At 41.0% G+C, this 16,885-nt stretch overlaps 1 protein-coding gene across 3 annotated transcripts in view; it reads right to left on the bottom strand.

The window, feature by feature from the left end:
* The window catches only part of cdh13 (cadherin 13, H-cadherin (heart)), a 446,773-nt gene that overhangs the window by 132,211 nt on the left and 297,677 nt on the right, over window positions 1–16,885 (bottom strand). For all 3 annotated transcript variants that reach the window (XM_055009253.1, XM_055009252.1, XM_023274214.3), the window contains one exon: window positions 7,237–7,377. In XM_055009253.1, coding sequence (XP_054865228.1) covers window positions 7,237–7,377 — 141 coding nt within the window. The remainder of the gene's footprint in view (window positions 1–7,236; window positions 7,378–16,885) is intronic.

Here is a 16,885-nt window from a genome sequence, read left to right as displayed (position 1 = left end):
CAGATTTTGTCATATTTCCAAAAGACCAATGATAAATCTATGGAAGAACCAAAATGCATGATTTTTTTTCTTTGAAATGAAGCACATGGGTTTCAACTGCATTGATACACATGGTCTGTACAGGTGTGTGGAAGCGTTTGTTCACAACTGTTAATCTAATACAAACATTTTTAGCAGATCATATATTTCACCATATCCGTGATGTTGAACCAAAAGCTAGTGTGCACTACAATTGAGGAAAAAAAAAAACTCAGATAATCCCACTGTGTAGAGACAGACAGCTGAACTTGTGCTTTCCAACACATTAACATTCTTTGAGCAAACGTCATACTTCAGGGACAATAAGACTGTTGCTATTTCAAGTGGGCTTTTGCACGTTTTTCCATCGCTTCCTTCGCCATCACTGACAGATCAGGGTGTCAAGAGGTGTCACACTATTCTTCACTATTGAATAGCATTAGCTGGTTATGCTCTTCATGAGACACCTGTATAGTTAAAATGACTACATGTATGCACACTTACCCAGCTGTGGATGATGAGAATATTAGTATAAAACATAATTGCAAAATTGTGCAAAAATGATTAATTTGTAATATAATCAGAGTGAAACTGACAAAGATCTCAAACGGCAGCAGTTTCAAGGGCAACCTGCTTCACACTGCATCTCACTCTTACCCAATCCACAAACACACTTCTTCAACTGTCCTCTAAACACTTCTTTAACCTGACATGCAGCACATGAATCCTGTCCCCTTTCTTCCTCTTTGTGACGGAGATTTCTGGCCAGCTACGCCAGCGTATCACCCAGGGTAAAGTGCCGCACGTATCGCAGCGCCAGCGAAGCAATCATGCAAGGCCCGGACTAATCCGTGACACCCGTTAGCCATCCCTAAAGACAGACCGGCACTGACAGGGCTCTGCTGCCCCATGCCTGGTGCTACACCCATCACCGCTAATGTCTTTATCAGCGGGACAGATGGATTGCAGGCGAGCATATTCTCCTGGTCATCATGGAGGAGAGAGTGAGAAAAAAAACACAAGAAAAGGGAAGCAGACAGAAAGACAGACAGGCAAAGAGAGAGGGAGTGAAAAATTGAGTGAGGAGGAAAAAAAACTACAGACTGTCAGGGAGTTTGAGTGACAGCAGTGATAAGGTCCATCATGGTCTTGTTATGAGGAGCAGGGGGGGGGGGGATAGGCCCAGTCAGACGTGGCGCCGAATTAACAGATCCAGAGAGCAGCGGCATAGTGCAGGGGAGGAGAGGGAAGGATATTGGCAGACGAGGAAGAATGAAACAGCAGGGAAGGCAAGAGACGTGAAGGGCAAAAGGTGTTTGGTACAGGATCTGCTCTGATATGGCATCAGCTAGTACCAAAGTTTAACAATATCCACAACTTTCCCGAGTAAGACGAGTGTAATATGAAATTCAACAAAGCAGAAAACCCCAAAGATGCAGCAGCAAAGATGAAGAGTAAACTCCGAGATAATAAAAACCCAAGCAGCAGATAAAATTCATCGGCAAATTATCCATCTTCGTTAGAGTAGCATACATCTCAGGCCATTCAGACAACAGAGCTACTAAGGGCCGCCATATCATTTCTCCTTCTTGTTTCCCCTCCTCATAAAAACAGGATTAGACCCTTGCTATAAAAATTAATCAGGCCAGAGCCCATTCCCCCAGAGAAGGAGCTTGAGCAGGAAAATGTAATAAATTTGCCAGTAAGAAAGGGTACCTCAGCTTATGATTTTAAAAATGGAAGATAGATTACACTGAATCATCCATCCTTAGAAAGAACGTACGAAAGGGGGGAAAAAAACGAAATGGCAGTTTGGTATGCTGTTAAGCTAATTCTGCCATTTTTCTTTTTATGCAAGATTTTGAGCATTCTCTTCATGTTCATATTTTAGTAATGCATCGGTGATTATCAGAGCAGGTCATACTGCAAGATTTAGCTTCACTTAATTCACTTAAAGTAGCTTTTCATCTCTATAAACGGTGCTTTACAGTCAGACTGAAATTAAAATGAAAGTTTTGGGGGGAGGGAATCAGGATATAGCCTTTACATTAGCTTTGGTCTGTGTAGCCAACTAGAACATAGACATAAAAAAATGGGGAAAAAGGACGTTTAAGTTTTCTTAGTTTTGATAATTTGACTATAACTCAAGCCAGACCTAATTCCCTTAAGTGCTTCAATAGGTGACAACTTGACTTCTTTTTGGTTCTTGAACACATTTTACCTCTCATAGAAGAAACTTCCTCTGTTCTGACCAGTAAGATGTATTTATTTTCACCTACAGCTCATGAATTAAGGTTCATTAATGGCCAGAAAATGAAAATGGTGCTAAAAATGCCTGGAAGATGTCAGGAATGCGTTAGAAGTGTCCTCATTCCCACCCTCACCCAACCGGTCGAGGCAGATGGCCGCCTTCCCTGAGCCTGGTTCTGTCACAGGTCTTTTTTCCTCCTGGTTAAAGGATTTTTTTGGAGGGTTCCTTCCCATTGTTGCTGACTGCTTGCTCCAAAGGAATCCAAAAGGAACTCTGGATTGTTGGGATGCTCTGCATTTTAAAAGTCTTCACCCTGCTATGTTAAGTCCTATGAGATGACACTGTTGGGCCCTTGAGCAAGGCCCTTAACCCTTCCTGCTCCAGGGGCGCTGTACCGCGGCTGACCCTTCGCTCTGACTCGATATGCAAAAATCTGAATTTCTCCTCATGGGATTAATAAGGGATAATAAAATAAAAATAAATAAATAAATAAAATAAAAATGTTCAATCGAACTGAATTGAAATTAAACTGCAGGTGTTAAAATGACACGAACAAAGGGAAACATCTGCTTGAATAAATGCTACTGCCAGCAAGGAAGATGAAAAATACTTCCACAGGGATGTTAGTTATTGTAATTTGCTAGCTTTTGATTTCTGAGTGAAAGACCGATTCAATAGTGTGACAACAGGGCCCTCCGAATGTTGGAGAAATCTGAAATTACCCAACACAGAGAATGCTGTTTGGCCATGTTGACTGAGAGACAAAATAAACTCTTAAAGGTTTTCAGTCTAACAGGGCTATGTCATGCTAAGTCAGTGGCATACAATGCAAATTAACAGTGCACCACCTGCTCTTAAATGTCCAAAGAGTCATGAAAAATGTGCATCCACTTAAGTTTTTCCACGAATATGTGAAAATATGGAAAATTATGCACAACTGCATAATTTTTATAGCTTACTGTGTATTTCATGATGCAAAACGTGATAATTTGAATTTAAGACATTACACTGCATCATTTTCAGTCTTATGTGCTTCCTACAGATGATCATCTCTATAGAACAAGAAGATCCACATCTTTATAGCTCATTTAAAAAAAAATAGCACAAAGAAAAGGGGGAAAACATAGTGCACGAAGTATTTACATAATTAAAAATTTCCCTTTTGGTTTCTATTTGTGGATAGTGAAACAACAGCATATGTAAACCATATTCTGGAGCTGAACATTACTGTGCTTCAAAGTGCAAAACGGATGTTCACTTGTGTTGTGACTCTTCTACATGAAGTATAACTTCTAACTTCAATGCACAGAGATGAATTAAGCAGGAAAACACGAATAGATTCCCTGCTGGCTGATCTGAGGAGCCGAGTGCTGGTCTGAAGCACAGACTTCACAAGCTCTGAATAGTTGTCTCTGTGCATCAGGCTGTGGTAGTTAGGTCTGAGGAAGAACAGAAGCACCCTACATGGAGATTATGTTGCTGAATTCAAACAAAATGTCAACTCATAAAACGCGACAACGGTGCATTTAATGAATAATAACAGGAAGAAGCACATCCCTAGAACACTGATGTGCTTGCGTTTTTTCCTCTTTTCGTCTCTCTCTGCTTCTTTCTACGTCGGACGTTCGACTTTCTTCCCATCTTTTCAGCCTTCTCTCCATCTTTCTCTGCTTGAGTTCTGCTTGCAAGCTGGAAGATGAGCTTTAAAAGCTTACATCGGGTCTGCAGGAGGTGGTGTCTTCAGAAAAGACAACTTGAGATGCGTCTGAAGGAGGGGGTTTTAGAAAGTTCTATGAAAAGAATTGAATATTTAGTTGAATAATTTATATGGTGAAAGCTTGAGAGCTGCTGCTGACACAGGCTCGGCTCCGACATGTACATTCACAGTACGATGGCGGTCATTGGAGAGGTCATGGATGATTCATGGGCAGGTGGGGAGCGGTCAGGGAGAGGATTTATACGAGGAGCTTAACATCTTCAAACACTTGTTTTATAAAAGCTCAATTTCTCCACACCGTTAAGCGGATCTCTTCCCAGTGAGAAATGAGAACATTAACTGGGACACGGTGCACTCTGCAAGGCCCTACTGAGCCCTCTGAGCTGTAACATTTCACATCTGAGCCGTGCTCCTTACAAGCTCCCCTGACACCCCGATGCATCATGGGAGGGCTGCAGGGGAGGTTCGGCTGGGGAAAAGCGCGATGCGTCTCAGAACCTGACAGCAGCTGCAGGCGTTATCGTTGAAAAACACACAACTCAGTGTTCCAACTCCACCTGAAAGTCCAGGAAGGGTCTTTTTCTACCAGACCCCATTCATTCTCCCAGTTGTCTCACCTCCACAACTGAAGAAGAACAAGAAAACGGCCATAGCAGCAACTTTTGACAAATTTCTAATGAGGTGGTACAAATGGGCAATGAATGCAACTTATGCTATTTTCTGTGTTTCTCGTACATGCACGTTATATTTTACAGCGTACTTGCAGGCACCACTTTAGTCTGTTAGCTTTCCACTAATGCTTTAAGGCTCTGCTGACTAAACAAACCATCACTGAACCACAACACATCCACTCCCACTCCGAGATTTCCTTATCTCTCCTCTGCACCCACATCACCCAGCTACTGCGTGTTAATTCACGTCACATATGTTCTCTGCACGCTCATACACACCCTGTGATCTGTTTGGGTCTTTTCCTGAGCTTTATCTTCACCATACAAGGTGAGAAATGTGTTTATTAGAAAGCTATAGGTCACACTGACTTGGGAAAGTCTCTGGATTGGGTGGAGACACGTTTCCATGAAGCTTGTTGGCTGAAGTATGTGTTGGGGGTGAAAGTGACTCGTCTCTACATAATCAACCTGCTGAGCCATCTCAAAGGGTAAACAGCTTTCTACTGTATAACCTATTACTTTAAAGGCTATGATTAGTACATTATCAACAGTTCAACCTTCATAGCTTTGCTTCTAATCCTGCATGGCTCACCGTATAATCTCCAATGGAGGGCAGGGCCTTTACTCACCTCAAGTCCAAAGAGATCACGGCTTATATTTAACCTTTAAGTGCGTGGGTTGTTTATTAGATAGTAACCTTTTAGAAGGCAGAATAAGCCACATATTAAACTTGGAAAATACTTGGAAATTACCTATTCAGATTGCATCATCAACAACAATCATAAAAACATATATGCCATTTGTGAAATTTTACTATCATTAATATATATTTCATTTTTTATATTGTCCCATTTCATAATTTTCTAAAGAATGACTCATCTAAAACCCAAATTAGTCACAACAATAATCACTAATCACAGTTAAGTTCTTGTATGTGTCACTACACTGCCTGGATAAACAGCGAAGCTTCTATTTCTGCTCTGTACCTCGGGGTCAACAGCATTTCTGTTCACTCTTTTAGATAAAAACATTAGAAAAAGAACACTTATCGGATTTGACACTGACAGCAAAACACTGTTAAAAACAAATAGTTTTCTTTTTTAGAAATATCAAAGAGCTTAGTGTTATACAATCCCAAGTGGCAAACAATCTGAGATACGCAATTAAGCATTAAAGGAGGTTTATTTTAGGAGCAGGCTTTATACCTGTTTATGTTAGTATATTCTCTCATGCTTCATTAAGGTTTCTCTGAGTTTTCTGATCAATCCCTGTTTTAATTTGCAGCAGAGAATGTTTGCTCTAAACTTTAAACTCATCCTCCTTACTTGTTGTTTTGTTAGTTTCTTTAGAATTGAAATGTTCACAGCACTGATTCCATCACAAAGTCCTCTCATAGTGGCTCATCTGTGGCACTGAGGTTAACTTTTTCACTCCAGACACCATAGAAAGCACACTTTTTTATACTTTTTTGAGTTACTGTATGGCTGTGTTGAATTGTCATTGCCATTCTTACACACTTTGCTGTTCTTTGGAATCAATCTTAAGCTCCTCTCAATAAAACGGAACACAGATGTTTCACACTAAAAGCTTTCTGATGACTTAAAGACCATAATTATACTGATGGGTTATATTTGTGAAGCAAATTCAGGAAGTTGATCGATCCTGAGAGAAAAGGGGCAGAGCTGTTGCCGATAATGCAAACTTTACATTTCCTCTGTGCTCATCATTTGTCTTTACAAATTCTTTTTCATAATATATTTCCACAGAACTAATTCCGTCAGGACATTAACAAAATAAAAACGACAATACTTGGCCTTTAAGTCAAGCCAAACCATACTGTAATTCTTTCAGACTGTGTTTAGCATCTGTCAGTGAAATGCAACACATTTTTACCTCAAATTAAAAGCACTTCATTGGCTCAAAATGAAGAATCCTGCTCTTTTAACACTTTTATTCTTTAAAAGCAAAATGCTGACAGTAAAATGGCAGCTATAAAGCAGAATTAATTTAAGTAATTATTGAATAACACATAATCTTTAATTGTTTTTAGCTGACTTTTATTTCCTGGCCTCCTGAAACCTTAGCTATTACTAGAATGTGTATATCTGAACATTTACAGCCATTATTGTCTGATTTTTCATTGTGCTTAACTTCTTTGGTGTTTTTAATTGTATTTAACTGCCAAGGACTGTCTGGAGTGTAAGTGGACCAAAGAAAGTTGTCAGGAATAGCTTTCATTTTGATATCTCTACCAAATGATTTATAAGGCAAATTAAAGTTGAACTGAATGCTTATTATTGACTAAATGGCTCCAGTGTGTTCACCACATGCATCAGTAATCCAACTAATTAGTCACAGATCATTTCCAGAACCAGGAGACCTTGGTTCCAGCTTGCTATTGGGAAGCATTTCTTCTACTAATGTGCCTGAGTCCTTGAAGAAACGCAGCACATCGAAGTGACTGACCTTTAACCTCCCTGGAGGGGTAAACAAAGACATTTCGTCTTTTTTTATGGCTTCAAATAAAGATATAGCTTTCAGTAGGAGTAGAAATGGAAATATAAGGGGGTGCTTCTTACCAGAGGATGTGTGAACTCAGGGGCATGGTCGTTCTTGTCTGTGATGGTAATGGTGGCCGTGGCTGTTCCTGTTAGGCCCACCTCACTTCCTGCCATGTCCTTGGCCACGATCTCCAGCTCGTACCTCGTAGTCGGCAACGTCTGGAGAATAAACAGTGATGCAGAGTTAAAACAGTGAACATGAATCCAAATTACAAATACTATGCTATATGCGCTTGTGTGTGTTCTATTTCTTTATTTGATAGGGACAGTGCACATTAGTGAACGTCTATTTAGACAGCAATAGACGTAAATATGCCAGATTATAGCAACAATGCTAATGTACATCTGCAGTCCATAGGCAGGTAAAAAAAAAAACATAACAGTGAAACATAGGACAATAGACCACAACAAAAGGACAATAAGTCACAATAAAAGGACAATAGGTCACAATAAAGGGACAATAGATCACAACAAAAGGACAATAAGTTACAATAAAAGGACAATAGATCACAATAAAAGGACAATAAGCTACAATAAAAGGACAATAAGTTACAATAAAAGGACAATAGATCACAATAAAAGGACAATAGATCGCAATAAAAGGACAATAGGTCACAATAAAAGGACAACAGGTCACAATAAAAGGACAACAGGTCACAATACAAGGACAACAGGTCACAATAAAAGCACATTACAAAAAATACACAAAGAAGGTTAAGGTCAATGGTCACGAGTGGTTGACTTTCAGCTGTTTATGGTGAGTTGCTAACGTGGGACACTCCCTTATGGAGACTGAAAGAATGTTTCAGATCTTACGTGTTTTCACAGAAAGAGCATTTTGTCCAAAATCTGTTTGATTGATGAAAAAAGCGGGAATCCAATGCATCACTTTAACGGGTCTTGGTGAATAGAAAGTCAGAATATTATATCTGAGATGCAAACCTGAGAAAAATCATTATTAGATGAATCCGTAGCCATGTGACTAAGTGCACTCACGGAAAAAGCTAATAATTATCGCCATGTTTTACATTAGTGTAACACTTTTAAACAAAGCTGGAAAGCTCTTAATAATCAACTCCAGACATCAACCCACAATCAAATTAAGTGGATAAGGCCGAAAAAAAAAATCAGCACACCGTAAATATGCACCCTCACGCTCACATAGCAGTGTTAAAAGCTCCAGTAAACACTTCACTGAGGGCAAGGTCATGAAAACACCTTCTTAAATTCAGACACCTAAGAACAGAAGGGGCGGCAAGGAACAGAAGAAAAGAGAAGATACCTAAAGCTGTGCAGTATATGGGATCAAAGTATAAGCATGCTAGCTCATCCATTTTAAAGATCCGAGAGCTCAGGCTCGGTTTTTACAGACATCCTCCACAATGCTCCAGGGTGACGGAGATCTGGGGTTCGAGGCGCTGCCTGGAAAGACAAACTTTTTATCTTTGATATAATCAGTAAAACTGGACTTCAAAATGTGTTTTTGCCATCACTTTAGAATCTTCACACCTATTTTTAGGTATTTTTTGCTTGTGACGAGATAGATTAAAGAATGAGCTAAGGACTGATTGAAACCTAAAACTGAAGGTGTTTCAGTCTTATTACTCATATTAAAGGTAAAAAATATTGTTGTTAATGACACTGTTGGAGGAAGGTGAAAGTGTGAATCCTGGGCTGTGATGTGACATTTATGAAACTGAACCTGACTGACCAGCATCATGGTAATAGATGAGGCAACCAAAGTGACTGTTTTTAGAGTTTGACTATCAACTATATTTGAGACTACAGACTATATCTTTACTTTTCAGGGCTGGCAAACATCTAAAACAATGGCGACAGGACTGGACAATAGGGTTTTTGTTTTTCCCTGTTTAGTTCCTTCAAAAATCGCACACCCTGCCATTGTTGACCCCAGTTTTCCCCTAGTTTACCCCACTGTCAATCATATTCCCAGCCTACTAGACAAAGCTTTTTCCCTGTTTGGTTTTGTGCTTATGTCGGAGTCTGTGTCATGCTGGAAGCTGGTCATTTGCCGACATTAATGGACTCCATTTTTTGAAGCTAACGTTAGCTACTGTTGCACACTACTGTGGGAGGGGGGAGTGACAGGAAAGCAGAGTCAATGCACTTCCTGCATTCTGTGGATTTTCTCAGAGAATTTTCCTGGAAAGGTGTCATTTTTCTGGTAATCTGTCCAGGATGTACCCTGTGTTCCCCCTAAGTCAACTGGGATGGATGGATGGATGGATGGATGGATGGATGGATGGGTGGATGGATGGATGGACGGATGGATGGATGGGTGGATGGATGGGTGGATGGATGGATGGATGGATGGATGGATGGGTGGATGGATGGGTGGACGGATGGATGGATGGGCGGATGGATGGATGGATGGGTGGACGGATGGATGGATGGGCGGATGGATGGATGGATGGATGGATGGGTGGATGGATGGATGGATGGATGGATGGGTGGACGGATGGCTGGATGGACGGATGGATGGATGGATGGATGGATGGATGGGTGGATGGATGGGTGGACGGATGGCTGGATGGGTGGATGGATGGGTGGATGGATGGGTGGATGGATGGATGGATGGACGGATGGGTGGACGGATGGGTGGACGAGGGATGGATGGGCGGATGGATGGATGGATGGATGGGTGGATGGATGGGTGGACGGATGGCTGGATGGATGGATGGATGGATGGATGGATGGGTGGATGGATGGGTGGACGGATGGCTGGATGGATGGATGGATGGATGGATGGATGGATGGATGGGTGGATGGATGGGTGGATGGATGGGTGGACGGATGGATGGATGGGCGGATGGATGGATGGATGGATGGGTGGATGGATGGATGGATGGATGGATGGATGGATGGATGGATGGATGGATGGATGGATGGATGGATGGATGGATGGATGGATGGGTGGGTGGATGGATGGATGGATGGATGGATTTTTTAATTTATGTGACCATCCCTTCACACATGAGCAATAAAAAGGCAACAGATACATGTAAAGTCTTCCTATTGTTAAAAATCATCCCTTTAAGTCTTAATGTCCTACATTCCTTCCACCAGGGACGAGGATCCATCCGTAATTACAAAGAAGCCTTCCCAAAGCTGGAGCGCAAGCAGCCAAATTAGATATCTAACCCATTTGCCAGCCAGGCAGCATCTGTAATCTGTATACGAATTGCAGAAATATAGCTGATACTTACAGCAAGAGGATGGCATTCATAATGATCATAGCAGCCGTAATCATTTGTTGCCATAACTCATGCCTAATAGAAATGTTAACTCTAGTGTATAAATAACAGGGGGAAGGGGCTGGTAAAGCCAACATTTATTTATCCGCTGCAGTGTTTTCACCCTACTGGGGGTGTTAACTGTCACATGCTTAATAAACTTCATCCATCTGTCTCAGTGGAAAGGCTGCTGGAGCTCTCCCCTGCATTGGAGATTCACCTCTGAGTGCATGCATAGCACTCCTCCGCTGCTCTCATCGTCCTTGGTGCCAAACACAAAGACGCACCCACTGGAATGCACACTTCAATAAAAGAACAAAACAAATCACTCGAAAATCTTATTTTATGTGGCAGATATTCACAGTACTTTTTTCACTTTTGTATTTGGCTCATGAAAAGACTACAGGCTCTCATGAGGCTCTTGTTTAACTCTCTAACTACAATGCCAATAGGAGAGTATTCAGCTGATGCACATTAAGCTGCGGGTCCAGCTGAGCCTGTTTTACAGTCTAGTTGTATTGAGTAACTGTTCTAGCTTCGGCTGAAAGTGTTTTCTTAGATTACATTTATTTGTATGCCATTTTACCAGCACTACAAATGATGAAACCAGTTATTAGATATGTATTATTTGTGGGAAAAGGCCACTCTTAGCAACGATACAGGCTAGTGTAGAATAGTTAAGAACATACGTCTCCTTCAGATGCATTTGCATGTACGTCACACTTCCTGCCTCCCCTGGAACCACCTGTATCTGTTCCTCATGTTCTCTGCCTCATCATGTTCCTGATCTTTATGCTCCCGGACAGTCAGCCTGATTACTGTTGATGATACTGTTTACTGACAAAGAGCTGTGACCCCATATCACCTCACGCTGTACTCGGCCCTGTGTCAACCTGAGCAGCAGTGTGTGTGTGTGTGTGTGTGTGTGTGTTTACTGTTGCCTGTTCATCACAGATATTGCTCCAATCAATTTCATCTGAGGCAGGCAGATGATCAATGGCCAGACACCTTGAGCTCATTTGAATTTTTACATAAACTAGACAGCGGCTTCACTGAAATATCATAATGTGTCGACACTTCAACGTTTTGAGGTGAAAATTAATGAGATCGCTACAGAATATACATTGGATTCGCCTTATAAAGCTTTATGTTTTAACACAAAACCTTTAAATGCAAAATGAGCAGAAATACGTATAAAATTAGAACGCTCTTAACTGTTTGTTTCAGTATAGACCTCACTTTATAGAAGCAGCTACAGAGGCTCTGACCGCCTGTCGTAAAGTCCGTCCATTAAAGCAGCTGCTCCCAGGGAGATTGTGGAAAGAGCAGGACAATAAACAGGTGTTTCTATCAGTAGTTTGTCACACATAGCGGGTGACAGGGCGGCCCCTCGCCACCAGCTCCTGCTCCATCAAACACAGATGGTGCTCCACAGACCTGTGAGTTTATTGAACCCGTGCACACAATCACACATGACTACACATAAAGCACACACATGCACGCCTGAGCACAGACGTGTGCTTTGGCCCTCCAGCTGGAGAAGAGCAGGGCTCTGGGACGCCTGTGGTCTCAGTGGTGTCTGAACACATCGAGCGTGGTCTCCTCTGGCGACTGACAACGTCTTAATGAGTATTTTCTGAGTCTCAACTCAATTATAAACTCCCTGGCAGTACCTGGCCAAGAAAAGATGTTCACATTCACTTTGGGCTAGTGTTACAGCAACAGGGAATCCTCCCTCCAGGTGTCTGAAAACTTCTACTGGCAAAGTGTTGATTGAGACGCTCGTCTCAGTCAGCGCCTTCATTTTTCAGCCCCTTGTTAATTTGTCTGGAAACACTTGATTAAACTTGAGCAGCAGTGCCGTCATAGTCCAAAGACAAAGTGACTTTTATATATATATATACACACACACACACACACGCACGACCATAACGCCATACTCTGTGATTCCATTCATCTTCTGGTACCTGTGAGCAAACACTAGTTAGAAGCCAAGCTGGAAAGAGAATCTGCATCGATTTTAGTCCAAGTTATTACATAAGACTGGAACACAGTCAAATGCATTAAATGCAATTTGATTATTATGGATGTTTTTTTTTGTTCATTTGTTTGCTTTTATATGTTTGGCATACTGATTTACAAAGAAACGATTAGGTTTTAAGAGTTTACACACTTGCAATAAAGCATCTAGAGTTTGGATGCAAGTCTGATTTTTGACAGGTGAGGCGTGCAGTTCTCCTCTATAATAAAATAATTTCAATGTCATGTCAATGTCCAGAAATATAATTCCAAGGAATGTGGAAATGTCACACACATTAGGAGTTTTTTTTTTTTTTTTTTTTTTTTTTTAGCACATTTTAGTGACTACATATTATTAAAGGAGAAATCAGAATCTTAATGTAGGCTGTATTACATACCAGAAAGCTAACAGAATATCAGATGGAGTGTTTTTATCGGCGGTCACTCTCTGTAAACAAACAGAAATTCAATTTATAATTAAATGCAATCAAACATTCTTTTATTGATTACCATGATTAGAGGCGCCTTGCAGCAGCAGAGTGTCACGTTTATGTCGTCCACCAGCAAGATAACATTTACCATTTAAGAATAAAAACTAAGTAGAGCTGAGGCTGATGGATTTTATTAATTCTACAGGTATTTGTTCTTAATAAAAAAGCACTGGATGAGTTAAATTCATCCAAATTTCATGAAACATATGAAGGAAATGCAACTTCAAGGGGGATATTCTGTAAACCATAAACGTCCAGATAAAATTTTAAGTCAATGCATCTAAAGGTTGTTGAATTATTTCAATCTGAACCAAAACCTAAGCAGACCAGGTCTTAGCCGAGGTAAACCGGTACTACTGCCGGTGCAGATCCACCAGTTGGCAGCAGACATTTCAGTGAGATCTTTGGTAAATTCTCACTATCAGAATTCGATGAAGAAGACGTCAAATTAAAAGAAATGTCTGCATCCACTTGGAGAATAAAGCTGCCTTCTTTCCGGTATAATTTTCTTTGTTCAAGAAAAACAAAGTGGGAGAAGAACTAGGAGAGCCACAAGTGATTCCATTGAGTGATTGTGTTTGTGAAAGCTGACATGAAACTGAACAAAGTGCTAATGAAGTGGAGTGTAATAACTGATATGGCAGGCCTTGTTTCTGCGACATCTGATCTGGGAATGACATTCATGGCATCGCATTCTGCTATGAAAGGATTTGATCAAAGCCCACCACGTAGAGGGTCGGAGCTCAGCACAAAGCAAGGAGAAAGGAAAAGATGAGAGAGACAGACAGAGAGAGAAAAATGAAGAGGGATAAAGTGAGGAAAGGAAGAGAGCAGCCTGACATCTGACACACCACATTCACTCTCTGAATAGGTGTGATATTATAATCAAATTGGCAGCGGGCTCTTTGTTCTGCTCTGGCCCTCAGTAGCGCTCGCTCACAGCACCAAACCACCGGCTATTCTTCAGGTCTCTTTTCAAATGCTCATAAAAACGATGACAGACACAGAAAGGCTTAGAAGAAGAAAAAAAATGCAAAGGGAGTTATATGAAAACCCACTAGTGACAGCACTTCTACAAGACCAACATTATTTCTCTCACCTTTCTGCCTTCAGCTGCTTCACATTTTCTTTTTTTAGCTGCAATTCTAACATTTTCTCTTTTCCTCGTCATTAAAGCGACAGCCTCGTTATGTGACGGCTAATTAACTGGTCTGTTTCAGAGAGAACAAACACACATGATGCATAGGAGATGGGGTAGTTTTCCTTCAGGCATCTCATGAGATCGTTTCTTCGGGCATTTCCATCCATCATCGTCAGAGCCGATTCATCCTCGTTGCCCCCGTACCCCTGTGATGTGTGGGGATTCTACTAACGCTGATATTTATGATGCTTCGGGACTGAGAGCAATTACAGGCCTGTTCTCTCTCAGCATCGCTTAAGGAAGAGCAGAGGGAACTACAAACAAGAGGCTCGTATAAATGAGGTTGTTGTTGGGATGATGGAGAGCAGCATGCAGGAAAACACAGCACCAGGAGTCTGCAGCCAAGATGGGTAGTTTTTATAATAACAATCATTTTCCTTAAAAGTTATTGAAGCTGTTTAGAGGACTAATTCAATCCAAAACTATTTCAGCTGACTTCATTTCCATCACGAGTGACCATCACACTCAAAAGTGCAAATATAATACCATGTCCTTGGTGTACAACAGTGTTTAGGTGGGCGGTACGTGCAAAAGTAACATCACAATGAATGCCAGGATATAAAATTTCCCAGCAAAACAGTGGATTGTAATGCGATAATTATTTTCACTTCACCTGTCAGCGGTTTTTAATACTGTGGCTCATGCTAGTGTGTGTAAAACAGAAGAAAAAGGAAATACATATTCAGCCATGAAAACTCATTTTTATCAGTATTTGTTACATGAGCAATGACCTGTTCCTAGAAAACTGTCTGGCTTGAAACTGGTCTGTGGTGCAGAAAAGGTTGGACACCACTGCTGTGAATCACAAATGCCAGGAAATATCACTACAATGCACCGTCTGGAACCACAGGAACTGAATGTTTTGCCAATCCATTTATGCTGGTGTCTTCAGAGGAAAAGTCAGAAGATCCTCAGAATGAATACAGCTGTGGTTATCTAACCCGAACCCTGACGGACCAACACACCAACACTGTCATCCCTTCAGAGGATCATCTCATCAACATGGCTAAATAAAACCACAACAACTCTTTGACAGATGTACCACTAACGCTCAGTACTTCTATTGAGGGGCATCGCTGGACAGTGAACAGACAGCTCATTAGTAATAAAGGCATGCTGTCTGCAGGCGGCTGCATTGCTGTGCACGGTGGGATGCTGGGTAGATGGTAAGAAAAACCACAGCAGGATGCAGATCACAGATCAACTGGAATAAAAACCAGCTTACAGTAAGAAACTCCACAGTGGGATGCTGTGTTTTGCCTTCGTACTTCCAGCTGCTCGTATCACAGAGTGAATGTTTTTACATTTTCCAGCTGCTGCAGACGTCGTCACGTCAGCGCAGATTTCCATGTTGAATTTCTCTTCGGGGATTAATAAAGTTGGTGTATTGTATTGTATGTTTCATTCATGCTTTGTTATTAATGGAGTGAATTTGACCAATAATTAGATTCCGAACTCTCTGTCTTGGTAAAACACTGGAGCTCTGCTTCACCTCACAGGTCGCTGGCAGCCTGCTGCTCCACCTCTACAGACGTATGATTAATCACTCTGACAACAGTTAATTACATTATGGTGGCGGTCATGTGACGCCCTTATCTGGGCCACTGCAGCCTACACAAGTCATCCGTTTCTTTCATCAGCCTGAAGTATGGTTAGTGTTCACCCGGAGACAAAGAGAGAAATCTAGGGCTGGTGGTGGCAGGATGACACGCTGATAACAGTGTTCAGAAGATTTTCCTCCATCTCCTCTATTGTGGTCGATTAAAAACTTATTTTGACAGCTGGAGAATTTCCTGGGATCAAAACACCTCAGTTGTTAATCTAAGAGGCAGAAAAAGCATATTTGGAGTGATTCAGCTTTTGCAGAATCATACAATAACCAAGATATTAAGCACTTTATTCTCTGAACCCCGAAAGCTGCCAGCAGACTTAAAGGGCATGCTATCTTCAAAAAGCAAATAAATCAATAAATAAAACTGCCACACCATTCATTCTAGCAAGAAACAGAAAAAACAATCATATTTCTACTTTCTGACGGTCCTTAAACTACTCATCTGCTGTCCTATCAGGCAAGTTACCCAAAAACAAGCTGAAAATCTGGATTTTTCATCAAAATCATCTCAGCAATCATCTCATTAAAAAAAAATAAGTCATTCCACCATATTCTGTAAAAAAACAAACATCTGCTCTACACCACAACCATAAAGTGATTACAGATACAAAGCAATGCATGTTTTGGCTGCAAAAAATAATAAAAATGTAACACACCTGTTGGAAAAATGGTGGACTTGTTGATTCCAGGTTGGAATTTTAAAGCATTTCACCTTGTTTTATGATTTGCAGCTTTATTTTTGACCTGTCTCTACATCTAACCATCGATCTACAGTTTTCATGGAAGTCCAGGAGTTTATTTTGCAGTAAGAAATGATGCCACAATGTTACAAGAGAGAAAAAAAACAAAACACGTGCCTAGAAACTGCTGGGAGTTCAGAGGGTTGGTGGCTGCTCGCATCTTCAAACTGAACTCAAAGAAAAATACATGGAAAATTAATGATGATACATTAATTATTTTTAAGTGTTACATGAGCAGAACAAGGAGAGCATGATGTAAAAGGCTGTCGACTGTGAAACGCCCAGAGGTTCCTGTCCTTGGTGACATAAAAAAATCTTTTTCTCTCTGCCAGGATCACTAATTTATTCGC

The sequence above is a fragment of the Amphiprion ocellaris genome, chromosome 3 (genome assembly GCF_022539595.1).
Source record: "Amphiprion ocellaris isolate individual 3 ecotype Okinawa chromosome 3, ASM2253959v1, whole genome shotgun sequence".
NCBI classification, from domain to species: domain Eukaryota; kingdom Metazoa; phylum Chordata; class Actinopteri; family Pomacentridae; genus Amphiprion; species Amphiprion ocellaris.
This window is presented reverse-complemented; position numbering and strand designations above follow the sequence as displayed.